Raw genomic sequence first — 17,116 nt, 5'->3', positions numbered from 1 at the left:
GAAACAGAAGAACAGACATGGATCATAGATCCTGGGCTCAGGACAAATCTCTTAAAAACCGATGCTTATTTAGTGTTTTCAGATTTCCTGTGTGTCATCACTTAGGGATCTGAGTGCCCAACAATTTTGAAGGTCCCCCAATATTTTCTCCTCTTAAAACCCAACATTGCAGCCATCATCCCTACAAGCAAGGAGGACATAACAGGATGTTGCATATTAACTCAGCCAGAGGGGAAACTGGTAAATGGTAATACTCCGTCTTCCGCTGCAGGTGCACACGTGATCTCAACCCATACAGAATTATGACTCTTTGGAGAACTTGTCCAATTAACACATGGGTGATGTATTCCAGAATGAGCAGCCAATGGTCTAGGCCAGAGGCCCTGGCAGCTAGGGCAAAAGGCTGATGTGATATGTCTAACCTGCTCCAAGGACAAGTAGCTGATTCCTCCAGGAAAGTCAGATATAACTCTTTGGACTTAAGATCCAAAAGTCATTAAGGCCGGCTTCTATCTCCAGTGGGAAACACCCTTTTCATACTTGGTTTGCTTTCATCAAGGGGGCAATAGGTTAACTGAATTAGATTCTGACACTGCTGTCATAGGTACAGCACTGCACCCATGGGCATCTAAAGTACTGATCAAGGATTTGCAAATGAGGCATGTTGATATCTAAGACCTGTAAACATTCTGTATTGATCCCACAGAGAGAGTAATGGGTAGAATACAGCAACTGCTGACTGGAGAGATGCCAAAGAAAGAGAAAGAAATTAGCGCTGTATTAAAAATAGACAACAGCAATTCACAGGAGGGAGATCATACCTAAAAAGTCTCATTCTTCATCAAACAACTCAAAGAGACAATAGGAGAAAATGGAGAGAGAAGCTGTGAACATCATTTCCCTGTACTGAGAGTTTTGGAGGCAGTATAACACAGCAAACCATCAGAGGGGTAGCCGTGTTAGTCTGGATCTGTAAAAGTGGCAAAGAGTCCTGTGGCACCTTATAGACTCACCCATGAAAGCTTATGCTCCAATATGTCTGTTAGTCAATAAGGTGCCACAGGACTCTTTGCCGCTTTTACAGCAAACGATGATTTACAAGGTCAGGAACTGAAGTATTAGGGGTCAGACACTTGAATAAGGGGCGAAAAAAGACTGGCTTGGATATTACAAGCAGAGGGTACTCATGAGCTGCAGTGATTAGAAATGAAAAAAGTCAGTCAGTGAAGTGTTTTTCCCCACGCCTATTTATTCTTCAACATCTAGGAGAGACAAAGAAAGAAAGAAAAAGAAAGAAAGAAAGAATAAGGGAGGGGGTCTGAGTACTGACCAGTTGCCACTGCCCTTTGATAATTAAATATTATAATCACCTCTCAAATCTAATAAGAAAAGGAGTAGTTGTGGCACCTTAGAGACTAACCAATTTATTTGAGCATAAGCTTTCGTGAGCTACAGCTCACTTCATTGGATGCATACTGTGGAAAGTGTAGAAGATCTTTTTATACACACAAAGCATGAAAAAATACCTCCCCCCACCCCACTCTCCAGCTGGTAATAGCTTATCTAAAGTGATCACTCTCCCTGCAATGTGTATGATAATCAAGTTGGGCCATTTCCAGCACAAATCCAGGTTCTCTCTCCCCCCCCACTTCATCGGATGCATACTGTGAAAAGTGTAGAAGATCTTTTTATACACACAAAGCATGAAAAAATACCTCCCCCCACCCCACTCTCCTGCTGGTAATTGATTACTTTAGATAAGCTCTCTCCTTACAATGTGTATGATAATCAAGTTGGGCCATTTCCAGCACAAATCGGGTTCCCGCCCCCCCAGGATTTGTGCTGGAAATGGACCAACTTGATTATCATACACATTGTAAGGAGAGTGATCACTTTAGATAAGCTAGTGGGGTGGGGGGAGGTACTTTTTTCATGCTTTGTGTGTATAAAAAGATCTTCTACACTTTCCGCAGTATGCATCCGATGAAGTGAGCTGTAGCTCACAAAAGCTTATCCTCAAATAAATTGGTTAGTCTCTAAGGTGCCACAAGTACTCCTTTTCTTTTTGCAAATACAGGCTAACACGGCTGTTACTCTGAAACCTCTCATATCTAATATAGACCATTCACATTAAAGGATCCCAAAGGGCTTTACAACACAGATATAGCGCTCCTGTGATTAACATACTTTCCTCATCCACTATATAGTCAGTTGGAATAAGTTTACATATCTATTGTAACTAGGGTGACCAGATGTCCTGATTTTATAGGGACAGTCCTGATATTTGGGGCTTTTTCTTATATAGGCTCTTCTATACCCCCCACCCCCGTTCCAATTTTTCACACTTGCTATCTGGTCACTCTAATTGTAACAGGTGTCAGAGTAGCAGCCGTGTTAGTCTGTATCCGCAAAAAGAGCACGAATACTTGTGGCACCTTAGAGACTAACAAATTTATTAGAAATTTATTAAAAAACCAGTAGGAGAACACTTGAACCTCTCTGGCCACTCAGTAAAAGATTTAAGGGTGGCAATTTTGCAACAGAAAAGCTTCAAAAACAGATTCCAAAGGGAAACTGCTGAACTTGAATTAATATGCAAACTAGATACCATTAACTTGGGTTTGAATAGAGACTGGGAGTGGCTGGGTCATTACACATATTGAATCTATTTCCTTAAGTTAAGTTCCTCACACCTTCTTGTCAACTGTCTCAATCGGCCATCTTGATTATCACTACAAAAGTTTTTTTCCTCCTGCTGATAATTAGCCTCTTACAGTTTGTATGGCAATTTCCACCTTCTCTATATGTGTGTATATATCGTCTTACTATATGTTCCATTCTCTCCAACCAATGAAGTGGGCTGTAGCCCACGAAAGCTTATGCTCTAATAAATGTGTTAGTCTCTAAGGTGCCACAAGTACTCCTGTTCTAAATGTAACAAGGAGAGATACTCAGTGTCTACCACTGAAAGAAAGGTTGTAGGGTCCGGGGGGGGTCTGAATGGTAGGGGAGGCAAAATCCCCCAAAACCCTAATCACTGTAGTGAGCTCTCCAATATCACAACAAAAATTAACTCAATCTTTGATCTTCAATCTTAACTTAATTTCAGTCTTCTTTTTTGAACTCATATGGATAGGAAGGGGGGATTTTAGTATAGAAATTAGCTACTGAAAATGCGGCTTGTATTAGTTAGGATATGTCAAAGCCAGGAATACAGTCTCCAGCTCCTGACTGCCAGTATTGTGCTTTAATCACTAGATAGTTCTTCCAGACACATTTTATATGCAAGATATGCCATGCATGTAACAAAACTGAACAGAGAATCCCATAACTTCTTTCCCCATTCCTATTTTCCCCTCATTTCTTCATAGTGATCTCATGTTTTCTTCCAGTCTTTTTGTGAAGGAACAGCTCTCTCAGAACTACAGGGAATGTCTGTGTTCAATCCTGGATTTCCTTACACTTTTCCAATCAGTCCTGCCATCAAGAAACTTAACCTCTTTGTGACATCATAAGCATTTCCATAGTAATGCTTTGTGATATAACGAAACACTAGTGGCATCAGTGAATGAGTCAAAGAGGAAGAGCAAGCTAATTATAAAGATGAAAGCTCCTTCATGCGGCCAACACTATAACAGGGTTCAAAAAAGAACTAGATAAATTAATGGAGCATAGGTCCATCAATGGCTATTAGCCAAGAGGGGGAGGGATGGTGTCCCTAGCCCGTTTGCCAGAAGCTGGGAATGGGCAACAGGGGATGGATCACTTGATGATTACCTGTTCTGTTAATTCCCTCTGGGGCACCTGGCACTGGCCACTGTCAGAAGACAGGATACTGGGCTAGATGGACCTTTGGTCTGTCCCAGTAAGGCCGTTCTTATGTTATCTTATTAAAGAGAAGGGATTCATTGTCCCCACATACATTTAATTCTGGACTTCCCCTGTGTTTTCCCACCAGGGCCCCAGAGTGGGAATTAAGCTTTTATCTTCCTTCAGACCTGTGAAAACATCTAAGAATAACAGCTCAGCAATGACATTACATGCCAAGTTCTGAGAAGCTCAGATCATCTACAGCTCTCACTGAAGTCAATGGGAATTGTGGATGCCCAGTACCTCTCAGGATTTGGCCAATAGGCCTGATCATGTTTCCACTGAAGTCAGTTGCCACTGCCTTTAATGGGAAAGGAGCAGTCTCTAAAAGAGAGAACAGTGTTAATGTCTTTTAAAAGAGAAGTAGGCAGGCTTTTTCCCTCAAAGAGATTTTAGCTGCACGACCGGCAACTGGAACTCATTGCTGAGAAGGCTGGCTCCAGGGCAAATATGAATGCTTTTTATTAAAACTTTATTGATTTATTTGGGGGAAAATTCTACATCTTGACTTTTAGCTCATCGTCAGCTGTTGTTCACTCAATCCCCTATAAATAAATTATTAAACCTCATTTTGAGTTATTAGGAATGCAGTCCTCAGAAATGATTAACCACATTATCCTCTGATTCTCATTAAATCTGTTCCTTCCACCCTAGCTGCTGCTTTAAAAGCTCAAAATAGCCTTTTTAACAGTCACACTGCACTTTCAACAGCTTCAGGTAACAAATGCAGCCAAAGAAAAGCCCAAAAAAATGACAGCTGCAGCTACCATGCCTGTAGTGCCCCTAAATGTGGGGCACATTGGCGCACTCACCCTCACAGGAACATTTCCAGCTTTACCCAAGCAGCTCTGTATTTTCCTTGTTAATTTTTAAAGAAAAATACAAAGCCAAACAAAAAACAATGCAACTAGCAAAAGATTTCAGTTAACACAACAGCCATTATTCCTGGTTTCAGAACAAAGCAATGCAAATATTTCAAATCTATTGCTTTGTATTTCTGTTTCTCTCTTTGATATAGGAAAGACCATCTGCTGGAGGATCATAAGATCAGCATATATTAGTTACAAATGTAATTATATAGGATATCTTTGAATTCAGAACTGGGAAAATAGATTTCCATGGTTTGCTCCAATACTTTTGTAATCTGTAGCAAGAAAAAGTTATGTGGACAAGGTTAGCTGATGGTTGGCAGCATTTATGGCAGCTACTATGATTAAGGGTACATTTATGTCACAGAGGTCACGGAAGACACGGAATCCATGACTTCCAGAGACCTCCCTGACATTTTTCTGCTTCAGCTCCTGGGGCCCTGGGACTGGAGCTGGCAGCCAGTGGGACCCGTGCAGGGTTCCAGCGAGGGATGACAGCTTCCTCAGGGTCCCCCTGCAGGGTTCCAGGACAGGCAACTGCCTCCTCTGGGTTCCAGTGAGAGACAGCACACGTGTATGCACAGGGGGCAGGGGGGGGAGAGGGGTGTTGGAAGAGATCTTCAAAGGAGCTGAATTCCCTTAGGCTGCTTGGTCAATTCCAGCCTTGTTCTAGAAACATTGTAGACAGCATGAGCAAAGGTAGAAAAACTAAGACTTAAACTCTGGATTGTCCCCAACAGGGCTGGATACTAAAATCTGATCAGTCAGAGTAGGTGGGTACTGTAATATAACCCCTCATTAGCTAAAGGATTCTGACCTATTTTCCAAGCTTCTCTATATGTTACCATACAGTTATTCCTTCACGACAGGGCCAGCACATTACCATTTTCAGGAATCTGGCCATTAATCACCTCCCCTTATTCCAGAGGTCTGATGAGTTAGATGAGTGTGATTTTTTCTTTTCCCCTCTGAACTGATCTAAGAGATACAGAGCTTGCACAGGCTGCAAGGCCCTAACGATACACTTGCTCCACCTGTTTCCCTGCTGAGGGGATTGCACGGAGTAAGGTTCCCTCCACCAGTTAGGATGGACTGGAACTAGGAGAGGGAGAGGGCAGGAGGGCTTGCAAAGGAAGGGGTCAATTGTTCAGCTAGTGAGGGATAGTGGAAAGAGAGGAGATGAAAGATTAGGGGAAGGGGAGAAGGATTGGTGACAGGGAAACATGGTAAAAAAGTGAACTGGGAAGAGAGGAAATGTGGAACATTAACGAGTTTAAAATCTTTTGACAAGGGCTCACTATTCAGAAAATTACCATCAGGCTGCAGCTATATGAAAGTAACTATATTTTACATGTTATTCATTAATCTAGTCACCTTATTATTTTCATTAACTTTTTGATGCCCAGAAGTCCTGGTGCTTGCTGCCCCACAGGCCTCATAAAGACCCTGGAAATCCTACACTTTGCCTAGCAGCCTAAATGAAAAATTCCCTAGTCCCTACAGGTTTCAGAGTAGCAGCCGTGTTAGTCTGTATTCGCAAAAAGAAAAGGAGGACTTGTGGCACCTTAGAGACTAACCAATTTATTAGAGCATAAGCTTTCGTGAGCTACAGCTCACTTCCTCAGATGCATATCGTGGAAACTGCAGCAGGTATTGTTTCATATTAGGAATAGGTATTGTTTCATATTCTCTGTGTATATATAAAGCCTGCTGCAGTTTCCACGATATGCATCTGAGGAAGTGAGCTGTAGCTCACGAAAGCTTATGCTCTAATAAATTGGTTAGTCTCTAAGGTGCCACAAGTCCTCCTTTTCTAGTCCCTACAATGTGCTATACATACCACTCCTCTCCTAACCTAATGCTGGGCCTCTTTTGGTGGTGACTTTACCGTTGTGGAATGAAACTGGTTCTTCTACTTCATTCTTTTGGGACACAAAAGTGCATGAGTGCAAATCTACAGCTCTCCCGACCCTTAACCACTCGGAAAACCTGCATATTGCTTAGTACCTCTGTAAAATCTCATTGTAGATCTGGCAAGACTCAGCTCCTTGAGAAAGGAAAGCCGGTTTGCTATTCTGCTGCCCTCCTAACGACTCCGTACGTTCTACATTTTGTATTACCACCTAATCAAGTAATTTTTAAATGCCACACAATTCTTTAACTAAAAAGAGATGGACATGCATCTCTCAAGAATCCTAGGCTTTGCTGCACAGCGTAATCACCTGTGTCCCCCTTGTTGAAGTGCAATTATTTACCTCTTCAAACCTTCAGTTGTTTAGGCACCTCACTGGGACTTCATAGGAGCATGATAAGTGTGAGATCAGCACAGCTGCTGCTACTTGCTAGGAAGCCAGCTTGATACCTTAGCCCCTCCACTCTTAGATATGTAGGCACCTGACCCAACACCTCCCATCTTGGGAAGAGGCATCCCACTGAAGGGCTTGGAGAAATCTATAGGTGTTTGATTTACTGTATTTTTTACTTTCCTATCAAAGCTTCACTTTGATCGAATTTATGGTTGGTCTTTTTATCTTGAACAACCATCATTGTTCACCCTGTCTCTTGCCCTGGGCCAAGACTAAAAGTGTCCACTCCAACTAGGGACAGGAAACAAAATATTTATCCCCAGTAGCCACCCCTAGGCTTCTTACAGCCCTGCTAAATTCAACAAACAGGCAAAACTTTGAGTATACAATAATCCTCTGGACACAATGATCAGAGAAACCTATCCAGTGGGCAACAGTGAAACATGGCCATATTAAACTGAAGTGACAATTATCTGAATGTTCCAATTCTCTCTCTTTTCTGACTGCTGAATGTTACACATTTACTGTTGCCCTAAGCCTTGGCCTGTTCAGCCCTTAGGTTAATATGTCACCGATCCTGAATGGGAGAGCTAATTTAATTTCTGTTTTAAGGGTAACACACAAACAAGTCTCCATATATTTCCCAGTTACCATTAACTAAAGACTTCATGTTTAACAATAATGTCTGATCCCTAGAGAATTTATGTTCTTTGTCTTCTCTGCTCCTTTAATACTTATTCCTTAAGAATAGATTAGGCTTTGACATCTCTTTGTGAATCAGAGCTCCTTGGTATTTGAGGCCCTGACTTGACATTTTTATTATTGTGTATGTTTATTTCCAGGGCCCTGTCAATACTGAGAGATTGGCCACATACCCAGGATTATCAAGATTTCTGTTTGCATACTTCCCTACACTGGTAAGACAAGGCACTGTCTGCAGCCAATTATCTGGCTGAACTCCTCACCCTTCTAACTAAGGGGTGGAGGAAGGAAAACTCCGTTTCCATGGTCAAGAGTTATGATGTTGAAAGTTGGCTTTTGAAAGGAGCCACAAGTAGCTACAACTGAAGTAATTGAAGCAACCTTGAGAGCTAAGGATTACCAGATCCAGACACACTCACTGATCGCCCAGTAATGAGCAAGTGCTGAGAGAATGCAGAATCAGTCAATGCTTCGCTCAGCTGATGCAGCAACTCATGGTGTTGGACGCCATCAGGTGGTTGAGGGACATCTACATAGAACACATCACAGGACGTCGGCAATACCAGGAGGGGTGAGCTGAGTGCCAATGAGAAGTGCAGTCAGGAAAGTAACAAATACTTTCCTCATAGATTGTATTTTCTAAATGGACAACCAACCTAATTCTCAATTACTGAGGGACAATCTCCAGTCATTGATATATTTTGCTTTCCACAACCAAATCTCTGTACAACCTTTCATGAGTGATGTACCCGAGTATTTGGATTCTAATATCTAAACTGTACTGTTAAATCTGTTCACCTAAATTTGGGTTATTGCAGACTATGTACACTATGTATCATATTACTTTTAAAAACTAACTTTATAGTTGTGGATAATCTAAGCACTATACCCAGATGTACAGACGCTCTTTTCCCAACCTATGTGTTATATAATTTTTTTAACATTAGCTTTAACAAAATTTTTAAATCTTTTATTGGACCAACTTCTGTCGATGAGAGAGAAGGTTTCAAGCTTACATAGAGCTCTTCTTCCAGTCTGGGAGAGGTGCTCCCAATCTCACAGCAAAATGCAAGGTGGTACAGATTTTTCAGCATAAGTAGTTAGCACATATTGTAAGGGACCATTCTAGGTAGAGTGGCCTGTTAATACCTCTGCAGTCATAGGACATACATGTCTTTCCTGAACATCTGTGCCTGAATCCTCAAGAGTAAAAACAATTCATTTGGTATTGTTCCCTTTTTAGAGCAGGCCCAAGGAGAGGCCACAGCTTCCATGTCCTATGGGAATGAACCGTGGACCTCTGGCAATCAATGAGAATGAGAGTTACACTGAATCCTCTCATTAATTATTGGAGCTATTTAATCCAATTAATCTCTGGCACTGCTGACTTAAGGGGAGCAATACTAAAGGATGAATTGGGCCCACAGACTGGATGGAACAGCTAGCCAGTGCACACTCTGTGCCTCATCCTGGTAAATGCCAACCATCCTCAATTCCCATGAAAGTCAATTTTTGAGCCAAACATATGAGCCAAAAGTGGGCAGGTTTTGCCTAATTCAACTGCATTATCCCCCTTTACAGTTAGAGAAACTAGACACAGAGGAGAAAATGACTTGTCCACTCACACAAGCAAGTCAGTGTCAGATGCCAGATTACACTCCAGTTCACCTGACTGCCAGCCCCTCATCTAGAGGCACAAGGTGGGTGAGGTAATAACATAAAAGATATCATCAATAAAAGTTATTACTTCACCCATCTTAACAACAAGGAGTCTAGTGGCACCTTAAAGAAGTGGGGGTTTTTACCCACAAAAGCTTATGCACAAATAAATCTGTTGGTCTTTAAGGTGCCACCGGACTCCTTGTTGTTTTTGTGGATACAAACTAACATGGCTACCCCCTGATACTTCACCCATCTTGTCTCTCTAATATCCTGTTGTTGGATCATATTAAAGAAGTTCTGTATTAAAATCACAAATGAGTTTGATTCCCCATAGTTTAAATTCCAGGGTATTACTAATTAAGAGGTCTCTTGGTTTTTGGTACTGTTTCTCTCCCTCTATGTGTGAAACTTGCAAGCTGCTAATTGTGCTAGTACATTCTAAGACAGAGTCTGTTTTCAAAGCAATTCTTTGTAACAACAACTACTCACACAGAGACTCAAAGCAATACTCTGTAACAACAGAAACAGCACCCAGAGACTCCCCGCCCTTTTGTTGTATTCATCTCACTTTGTTAACAATTGTGATTAAAATAGAGATAGAGGATGTATGTGGATGGATGTTTGGTGTGGATAATAACTGAACAATCAGGGAGGTGCCAGCCTAAGAATCCAGTGTCCATCGGCTGAAGAAGGCATCAAGTGGAAATAACCAGAGCCCCCCCCCACCCCCCAGAGGGCAGACTGGAATCCACCCAACAGCCTCAAGAATGGGAGAACCAAAGAACAAGATAACATCTGGCAGCTCGGAGCCGTCAGGAATGTGACATCTGCTGATTGATTCAGCAACAGCATGATGAAGCAATTCCCATAGACTGACATAGGAAGAAATTCCTATAAAACCGGACTCTGGAAAGTGAGAACTTTGGGGTCCGATTCTTCAAACCAACTTCCAGGAGCATCAGATGTGTATCTGATGAGGCCCTGCTCCCTCCTGATGTCCAGGCCACCTGGCCAGTGGCTTGGCATGAGCAACTCTAAGGCTGGTAACTATAACAACCTTGCAGAAACTGTTTGTGTGTTTGTATGAATTAATGTGTGAATAAATATGAGATTGAATGGAATGTTATAGCTATAACTGCTTACTTTGATTCTTTCTGTATTCACAATAAATGTGGTATTTTGCCTTTTCCCTTTTAATAAGATCCTACTGGTTTTTATTTTATTGGTAACACTGTGACTGACCCGGCTACAACTACTTTGCATATAGCCCCTCATCTAGCCTCCTAGACCACAGCTGCACCATTAAAATTAACAGATTCATATTATTGTTCCTATCAGGAAGTAGTCCTGGAGAAGCCACAACTAGAAACTTCCATGAATGTGGAATCAACAAAGAACAGGGAAAAAACACCATCCTTGTTTCTTTTCTTAATCTTCAACCTATGCCCGTAGCTGCTTGGTATAGCAGGGAACAGCATAACTGAAGAATGAAACTAATCCAATGGAAATTTAATTTCTATACTAGGTTATTAGAAATATATTTTCTTTTATTATCTATTGCAGAAAGCAATGAATCATGTAAGCAAGTCCAAAGGAACTAATATACTATGGTGGGAAGGGTCCATTTATAAAGCAACATCCACATTCTACAGACTTGGGAAATAAGTCATCCAGGTTTCCCTGGAACATGCTCACATGATTATAATCACACATGGCACTGCCCCAGGGTGAAGCCAGGAAGTGGCACTTTTTCCAAAATATTACATATTGCATTAGCTGTCGCAGCACGAAGCAGGTAATTCCTGCTTTTTTTGAACTTTTAATGTTATTTCCCCCTTCCCCCCCCCCCCCCCGGAGGCTCAACCCCCACCCAGACTCTGAAACCAGGGAAAGTGCACATTCCCTTGAGCAGAGTAGCCCTCCAGAATAGTATTGTTAATGTAAGTGTTTAACTAGGGATTTGAGAGTTTGCCACGTCTTTTGCTTTGGTGCTGCCAGGGTGGAGAGGAAGAGATTTCCTATTACGTCACAGGGAGGTATGTAGGTGTTCTAAAGTGAAGGATTAATGAGAATGTAATCAGGAATGTAGATCCTCAGCTGCACTGAGCTCACAGTGTAGCAGGGAGGCAAAGATAGCTAAGCAAACGTTAATCCTAGAGACAATTCTGGCAGTACAGGATCATCCCCTCTGGCCTCCGACATGGACAAGGGGCTTAGGCAATGTAAAGCTGGCTACCTTGCTTTATGACTCTGGGGGACTCCCCTGTGTCAGGGGAATTCCCAGCTGCCCCTTTAGGGAAGCTTCAAGTCCCCTTTGTTCTTTAAAGCAGTGCAAAGGGGCTCACCTAGGCCTGAGGGTCTGACCCATGGTGTTTTTGCGCCACTGGGCTGGATTCCCCTGCTGCCTTGCACCTTGTGTCGTCATTTGCACCTGAAGGTTGTTTTATACTCACTATTCACAGGTATAAAGAATTACACAAGGTGCAAGACAGCAGAGGATCAGGCCTAGTGCATTTACAGTCACTCAGTCACGGGTTCTGACTTACCACTATGTTATCCATTTTCATGGCAGTGTCACTCCATTGATTAAACAAAACAAAGTTTACCTTAAAATAACTTTGAGATTCTCTATTTCACAATGGTTTCTATTAGCACCTGAATTTTCTCAGGCCTAATCTACTCATGAGATCCTCCTCCTGCTGGGAAATACAATGCTTTTATCATTAAAATGGCAGCCCCAACTCCTCCCCAATTCAGGCAATACTGAATGGAGACACTGAAAAAGTGGCAGGGATTTCTGAAAGCTGTTTTGAAAATTCTTACAGTCAGTAAATATTTATTTAGTTCTCTAAGGCCCCAATCATGTCATTGGATTCACATGGACAGAGCCCGGCATCAAATTCCTCTCAAGTGCAAAGGTCCTGCCCCATGGGTCCAATTGCAGGATCAGGTAGTTATTATAACAAATCACTGACGTCTTCCTTCCAAGCTGAACTGCAAAGATAACCATGAAAGTACCATATTAGTGACACCTAGACAATGCATCACATTTGTCTAGAAGGTTTTCTGCTTTGCCAGGAAGATTCATTCACTAGAGAAAGGGTGACCTAATGGAGAGAGCACTGGACTAACTCAGGTGACTTGGGTTCTACTCTCAGCCCTTCCACTGACCTTAGGCAAGTCACTTCTGTCTGTGACTCAGTTTCCCCATCTTAAAACGGAGATAATGATACTTATCTCCTCTGTAAAGCATTTTTAGATATACAGCTTAAAATGTGCTATATAAGTGCTAAGTACTATTATTATAAACGTAAACTCTGACTTGTTATCAGTAATTTATTATGAACATTCCAGGGTTCTCTCCTTGCAATGTTACAACAAAGGACTAGATTACGCAGCCACATGAAGGCAATACAGCAGCACCACAGAAACCACACCTACAAATCAATTCCTTTCTGTACCTTGTACCTAACAGCAATCACCTCACATGAGTCAGGCCCTCAGTGGAAAACTTCGGTGGGTCCGGAGCAAATAGTAAGTACACGGCATTCAATAAAATGCTGACGTGATAAAGTGATGAGCAGCCAAACATTGTGTGTGGTGTGGAGTGAAAGTACAATTCCTTTGTGTGTGTATTGCACTTACCGGCCACCACACCATGCTCCGTCCAGCTAGGAAGAATCCACCAACAGTCCCGCGGTTTGTTGAGAACATGGCCTGATAAAAAAAAAAAAAATGGTTAAAATTTTCAGCTCTAATAAGCCAAATTTAGCCTGATGGCATCAACAGCCAGGGCAGTGATGAGAAAGAAAAATTAACGTAATGATCAAAAATGGCCAAGGGAGAAAGATTTTGAAGGGAATAATATGACCTGACAATGACTGAGCAATGATTCTTATATCAATCTATAAATTAACCATTCAAGCTTTATTGCTTCAACTTTCATTACACGAAGCCTGCAAAACCCAAATCTAAACACTGCACATATTAAAATACAATGAACTATACAATAAAAATAAAACACAAGAAAGGCATCACTAACCAAGGGCCTTGCCTGCAAACTGTCACTCATGGGAGCACTCCTGAAGGTGAGCAGGCCTCAAAACTGCTGATGTAGAGAGTTTTATGTTCATGCACTAGAAATGTCATACCTAGCTTCCAGAGTGGTAGCTGTGTTAGTCTGTATCAGCAAAAATGAGAAGTCCTTGTGGCACCTTAGAGACTAACACATTTATTTGGGGTTTTAGCCCACGAAAGCTCATGCCCAAATAAATGTGTTAGTCTCTAAGGTGCCACAAGGACTCCTCGTTGTTTATACCTAGCTTTCTTACTCAATACTAGTGTGGTCCAGAGTTTCCCTGCAGGAATCTACTTGCATGGCAATTTAACCTTTCCTGTTCTGATAAGATCATCAAGGTACCCGCACTTCACTTTTTAGCCTTTCTTCACTTCCACAGAGTAGCCAGTTAAGAATTACTTTCCTCACTCTCATTTTATATGTCAGGAGTGACTTTATGGGAAGTTTACATCACATTTTTCACAGGGCCTGATCCAAAATCCTTTGCAAACAATGATCCTTTGGATCGGGCCCAGAGAGGGTGTGAGAAAAAGTGAGCCAGATCATTGATCCTAATATAGAAGCAAGAAAACAAACAAACAGGGGCATGTTTCAGAGTAACAGCCGTGTTAGTCTGTATTTGCAAAAAGAAAAGGAGGACTTGTGGCACCTTAGAGACTAACCAATTTAGTCTCATCGGATGCATTCAGTGGAAACTGCAGCAGACTTTATATACACACAGATAATATGAAACAATACCTCCTCCCATCCCACTGTCCTGCATGTTTCACTACATACAATAGTTGAATCAAGAGGCACATTTAACATTAAACTTCTTAGAAACTATTCAGAACTAGAAACTTCAATGCTCCAGTGCCTGACATACCACCTGCCAGCCCTCTTCTGCCCCAGGAGTTTATGTTACAAAGAATTACAGTCAATAATAAATTACAATAATCACACTTCAGGTCAGATTGTACCTTTAAGGCACAAGCCTGGTTCCCTCCCAGAGCTCCCCAAGATGCAATGGAAGTGTTTCTGCCACAACACTCCTTAGAGGAGAGCATGCTGCACCCTTCTGAGTCAATGGACAGCTTGGCTGGCTAGAATGGGCTGATGCGGGGGCCTCCTCCCCATTCTTCCCTGCTCAGCTGAGGTTGCTTGCACCTCAGGGTGCGCTAGGAAGAAGCAGTGCTCTCATGAAAGGTATGGGCCCTCAATTGTGTTTTGCTTCTATGGGACGGAAAATAAATGGACAGCCTCTCTGGTACAATCCAACCCTTGGCCTCCAATACACTCGGCCAGAGGTACAGGTGCAGGTACTTCACATCTTCTAAGTGCTGAACAAACTTTAACTAGTTCATTGGCCTCAAAAGTTAATCACTTTTCAAAAGTCTGACAGGCTGCTAGTGTGGAAGATTTTGTCTGCAGCTGCTGCTCTGCTCTATGGCATGGACTCCTGGGTTATTTCAGGGGAGTGCACAGGTCGGTCACCGAGGGGCAGATTTCCCTGATTCATTCTGGGTAACTGCTGGCTCTTTCCTCAAGGGACTAGCAGCATTTTCCCCAAGGACAGTCTCTGATTTCTCCTCAGATAGAATACACAGACTCTGTTCCTGAAAGGGATCTCAGCTCTTCAACCAAGTGACACACTAGTGTTTTCCACTAAGGTAACATCAGTACAAACACTATCTGCCCTTTTCCTTTGAACCCTGCAGACTCAAGACTTATTCTAACAGGACAATATCTGCCTTTCACCCACTAAGTGCAAAATAATTCTTCTCTTCCTAAGGCTGCAGTCTCCGTACTTCCCGCTGCATCATCAGCATGCTTCAGGAGGAGGCACAATCCTATCTGGGCTTTAAACAGAAAAGACCCGAACACCAGCAGCATTTGTCCTCACTGAGATTTGTTCCTCCTCGGAGTCTACATGCACCTGCTCTCTGCAGTGAAGTCTTACTGATGAAAAGCTGGCATTCTCCTGTGTCCAGACCGTGTCTGTGCTCTCGTCCATTTCATATCCATCCTGCAGCAATCCCCGTCTCCCACTCCATTACCATCTCTCCTCCACCTTTAGCTCTATTCCAATCCATACCCATTTACAACTCAGTCCAGTACTCGCCCCCCATTCCTACCACAATCAACCCCACTGCAATCCCCATTTACCCCACCTCTCACACTTCACCCCAACTACTACTCCATCACAAATTCCCATTTGCAGGCTCCTCTGCTCCAGCACCCCAAAGTCCATCCCCACTCACCACTGCTACCATCCCATTCCCATTTTCACCCCCACTCTGTTCCTTACAGGTCCCCACTCTAATTGGCTAAAAATGTCCACTTCACCATTATCCTGATCTCCATCCATTGGCCTTCTCCTATAGTCCCTTCCCCATCCATACCCCTTCTTCATCCCAGCCCCATCTATCCTCTCCTCCACTACCATCTCATCATCTTCACCTCCAATTCAGATCTCATACCCTGGTATCCTACTGCCCCACTGAAGCCCAACTTAATCCCCATCCTGCCAACTTTCAGCCCATCCCCCAGTTAAGCAGCAGGCAATTTACACAATTGTAGTTTTAATTTATGAAGCCATTTTCTTAAAACCGAATAAACCACACTTTCATTAAGAAAGGAAGATCCAGACATACCCATACTCCCACTGCTAGGACTACCACAAAATAGATGACTATGACTGAGATGTCAGCAGGGTTATTGATTTTTTCAGAGGAGTCCATCCTGCCTGCTTCTCCGGCACCTTTCCTTCTTCTTCTCTCCTTATAATGTCTCTCACAGACTTCAGGTTAATGATAAACCCTTGTCGTCCCCCTCTCTCTTGTATAATATGTAACTTTAGATTCACTTGTATGGATACAAAGCGAAGCTGATGTTCTTTCTTGAGCTGTGATTTGCTCCAAAAAACTGCTCCCCTATTACAGCTGTTGCTGATTTCAGAGCCAAAGACCGACCCGAAGTCACATCCCCCGGAGAAGGTGCTCAGAGCTGTTGCAGACAGAGAGCAGAGTCTGGGAAGGAGTGAGCTGTGGAAGGAGTGGCTTGGACACAATATACCCAGTGTATGCACCTCACTGTTTGCAGATACTCTTCCTGGAGAGGTTGTTCCTGTAAATCTGGTCATAGAATTAATTGTTTCCTTGAGAAATTGATACTTACCAAGCCCAAAGAAAGAGTGACTGACACTCTGGGAAACCCCACAGTTCCATGAGCTAATACTCCTGCTGTGCCATCCCTCATCCCAGCAGGAATACACAATGGAGGTACAGCTCAGCATTTCTGGAACAAGACAATAGGAAGCCACTATTATCACTTACATCTAGATCTTTATAGCGATGTGTCTCAGCCATAAATTTGAGATCCAGAAATGAACGCTCTCCATCCCAGTGTTCAGAACCAGGGTTTTTGTTCTGCCCACGGTGGCAAGCTATGATGTTCTAATTCCAGATTCAAATAACTCCCAAAGTTCCGTGGTGCTTAGGTATGGTTCCATATGCAGTTATTTATTCTTGGAGTTGAAAATTTGACCAAACAAAATGACCTGATGCAAAAAAGAGAACTCAAAATGTGGGGCAGGCTGTGATTTTCCATGGAGCTTCTAAGTCACTCAGAAACAGCCCCTGAAAAGGGAA

At 42.6% G+C, this 17,116-nt stretch overlaps 1 protein-coding gene across 1 annotated transcript in view; it reads right to left on the bottom strand.

The window, feature by feature from the left end:
- SLC5A1 (solute carrier family 5 member 1) overlaps positions 1-16,473 on the bottom strand; it is a 46,263-nt gene extending 29,790 nt beyond the window's left edge. Inside the window, exons 1-2 of the mRNA XM_084649486.1 lie at positions 16,121-16,473; positions 13,055-13,126 (exon numbers count right to left, since the gene is read on the bottom strand). Of these exons, the coding sequence (XP_084505612.1) occupies positions 13,055-13,126; positions 16,121-16,207 (159 nt within the window). The 5' untranslated portion in view covers positions 16,208-16,473. The remainder of the gene's footprint in view (positions 1-13,054; positions 13,127-16,120) is intronic.
- Between the last annotated feature and the right edge of the window lie 643 nt (positions 16,474-17,116).

Source organism: Lepidochelys olivacea (assembly GCF_965140295.1).
Source record: "Lepidochelys olivacea isolate rLepOli2 genome assembly, chromosome: 15".
Taxonomy (NCBI): domain Eukaryota; kingdom Metazoa; phylum Chordata; order Testudines; family Cheloniidae; genus Lepidochelys; species Lepidochelys olivacea.
Note: the sequence above shows the minus strand (reverse complement) of the source record. Positions and strands in the feature narration are given on the sequence as shown.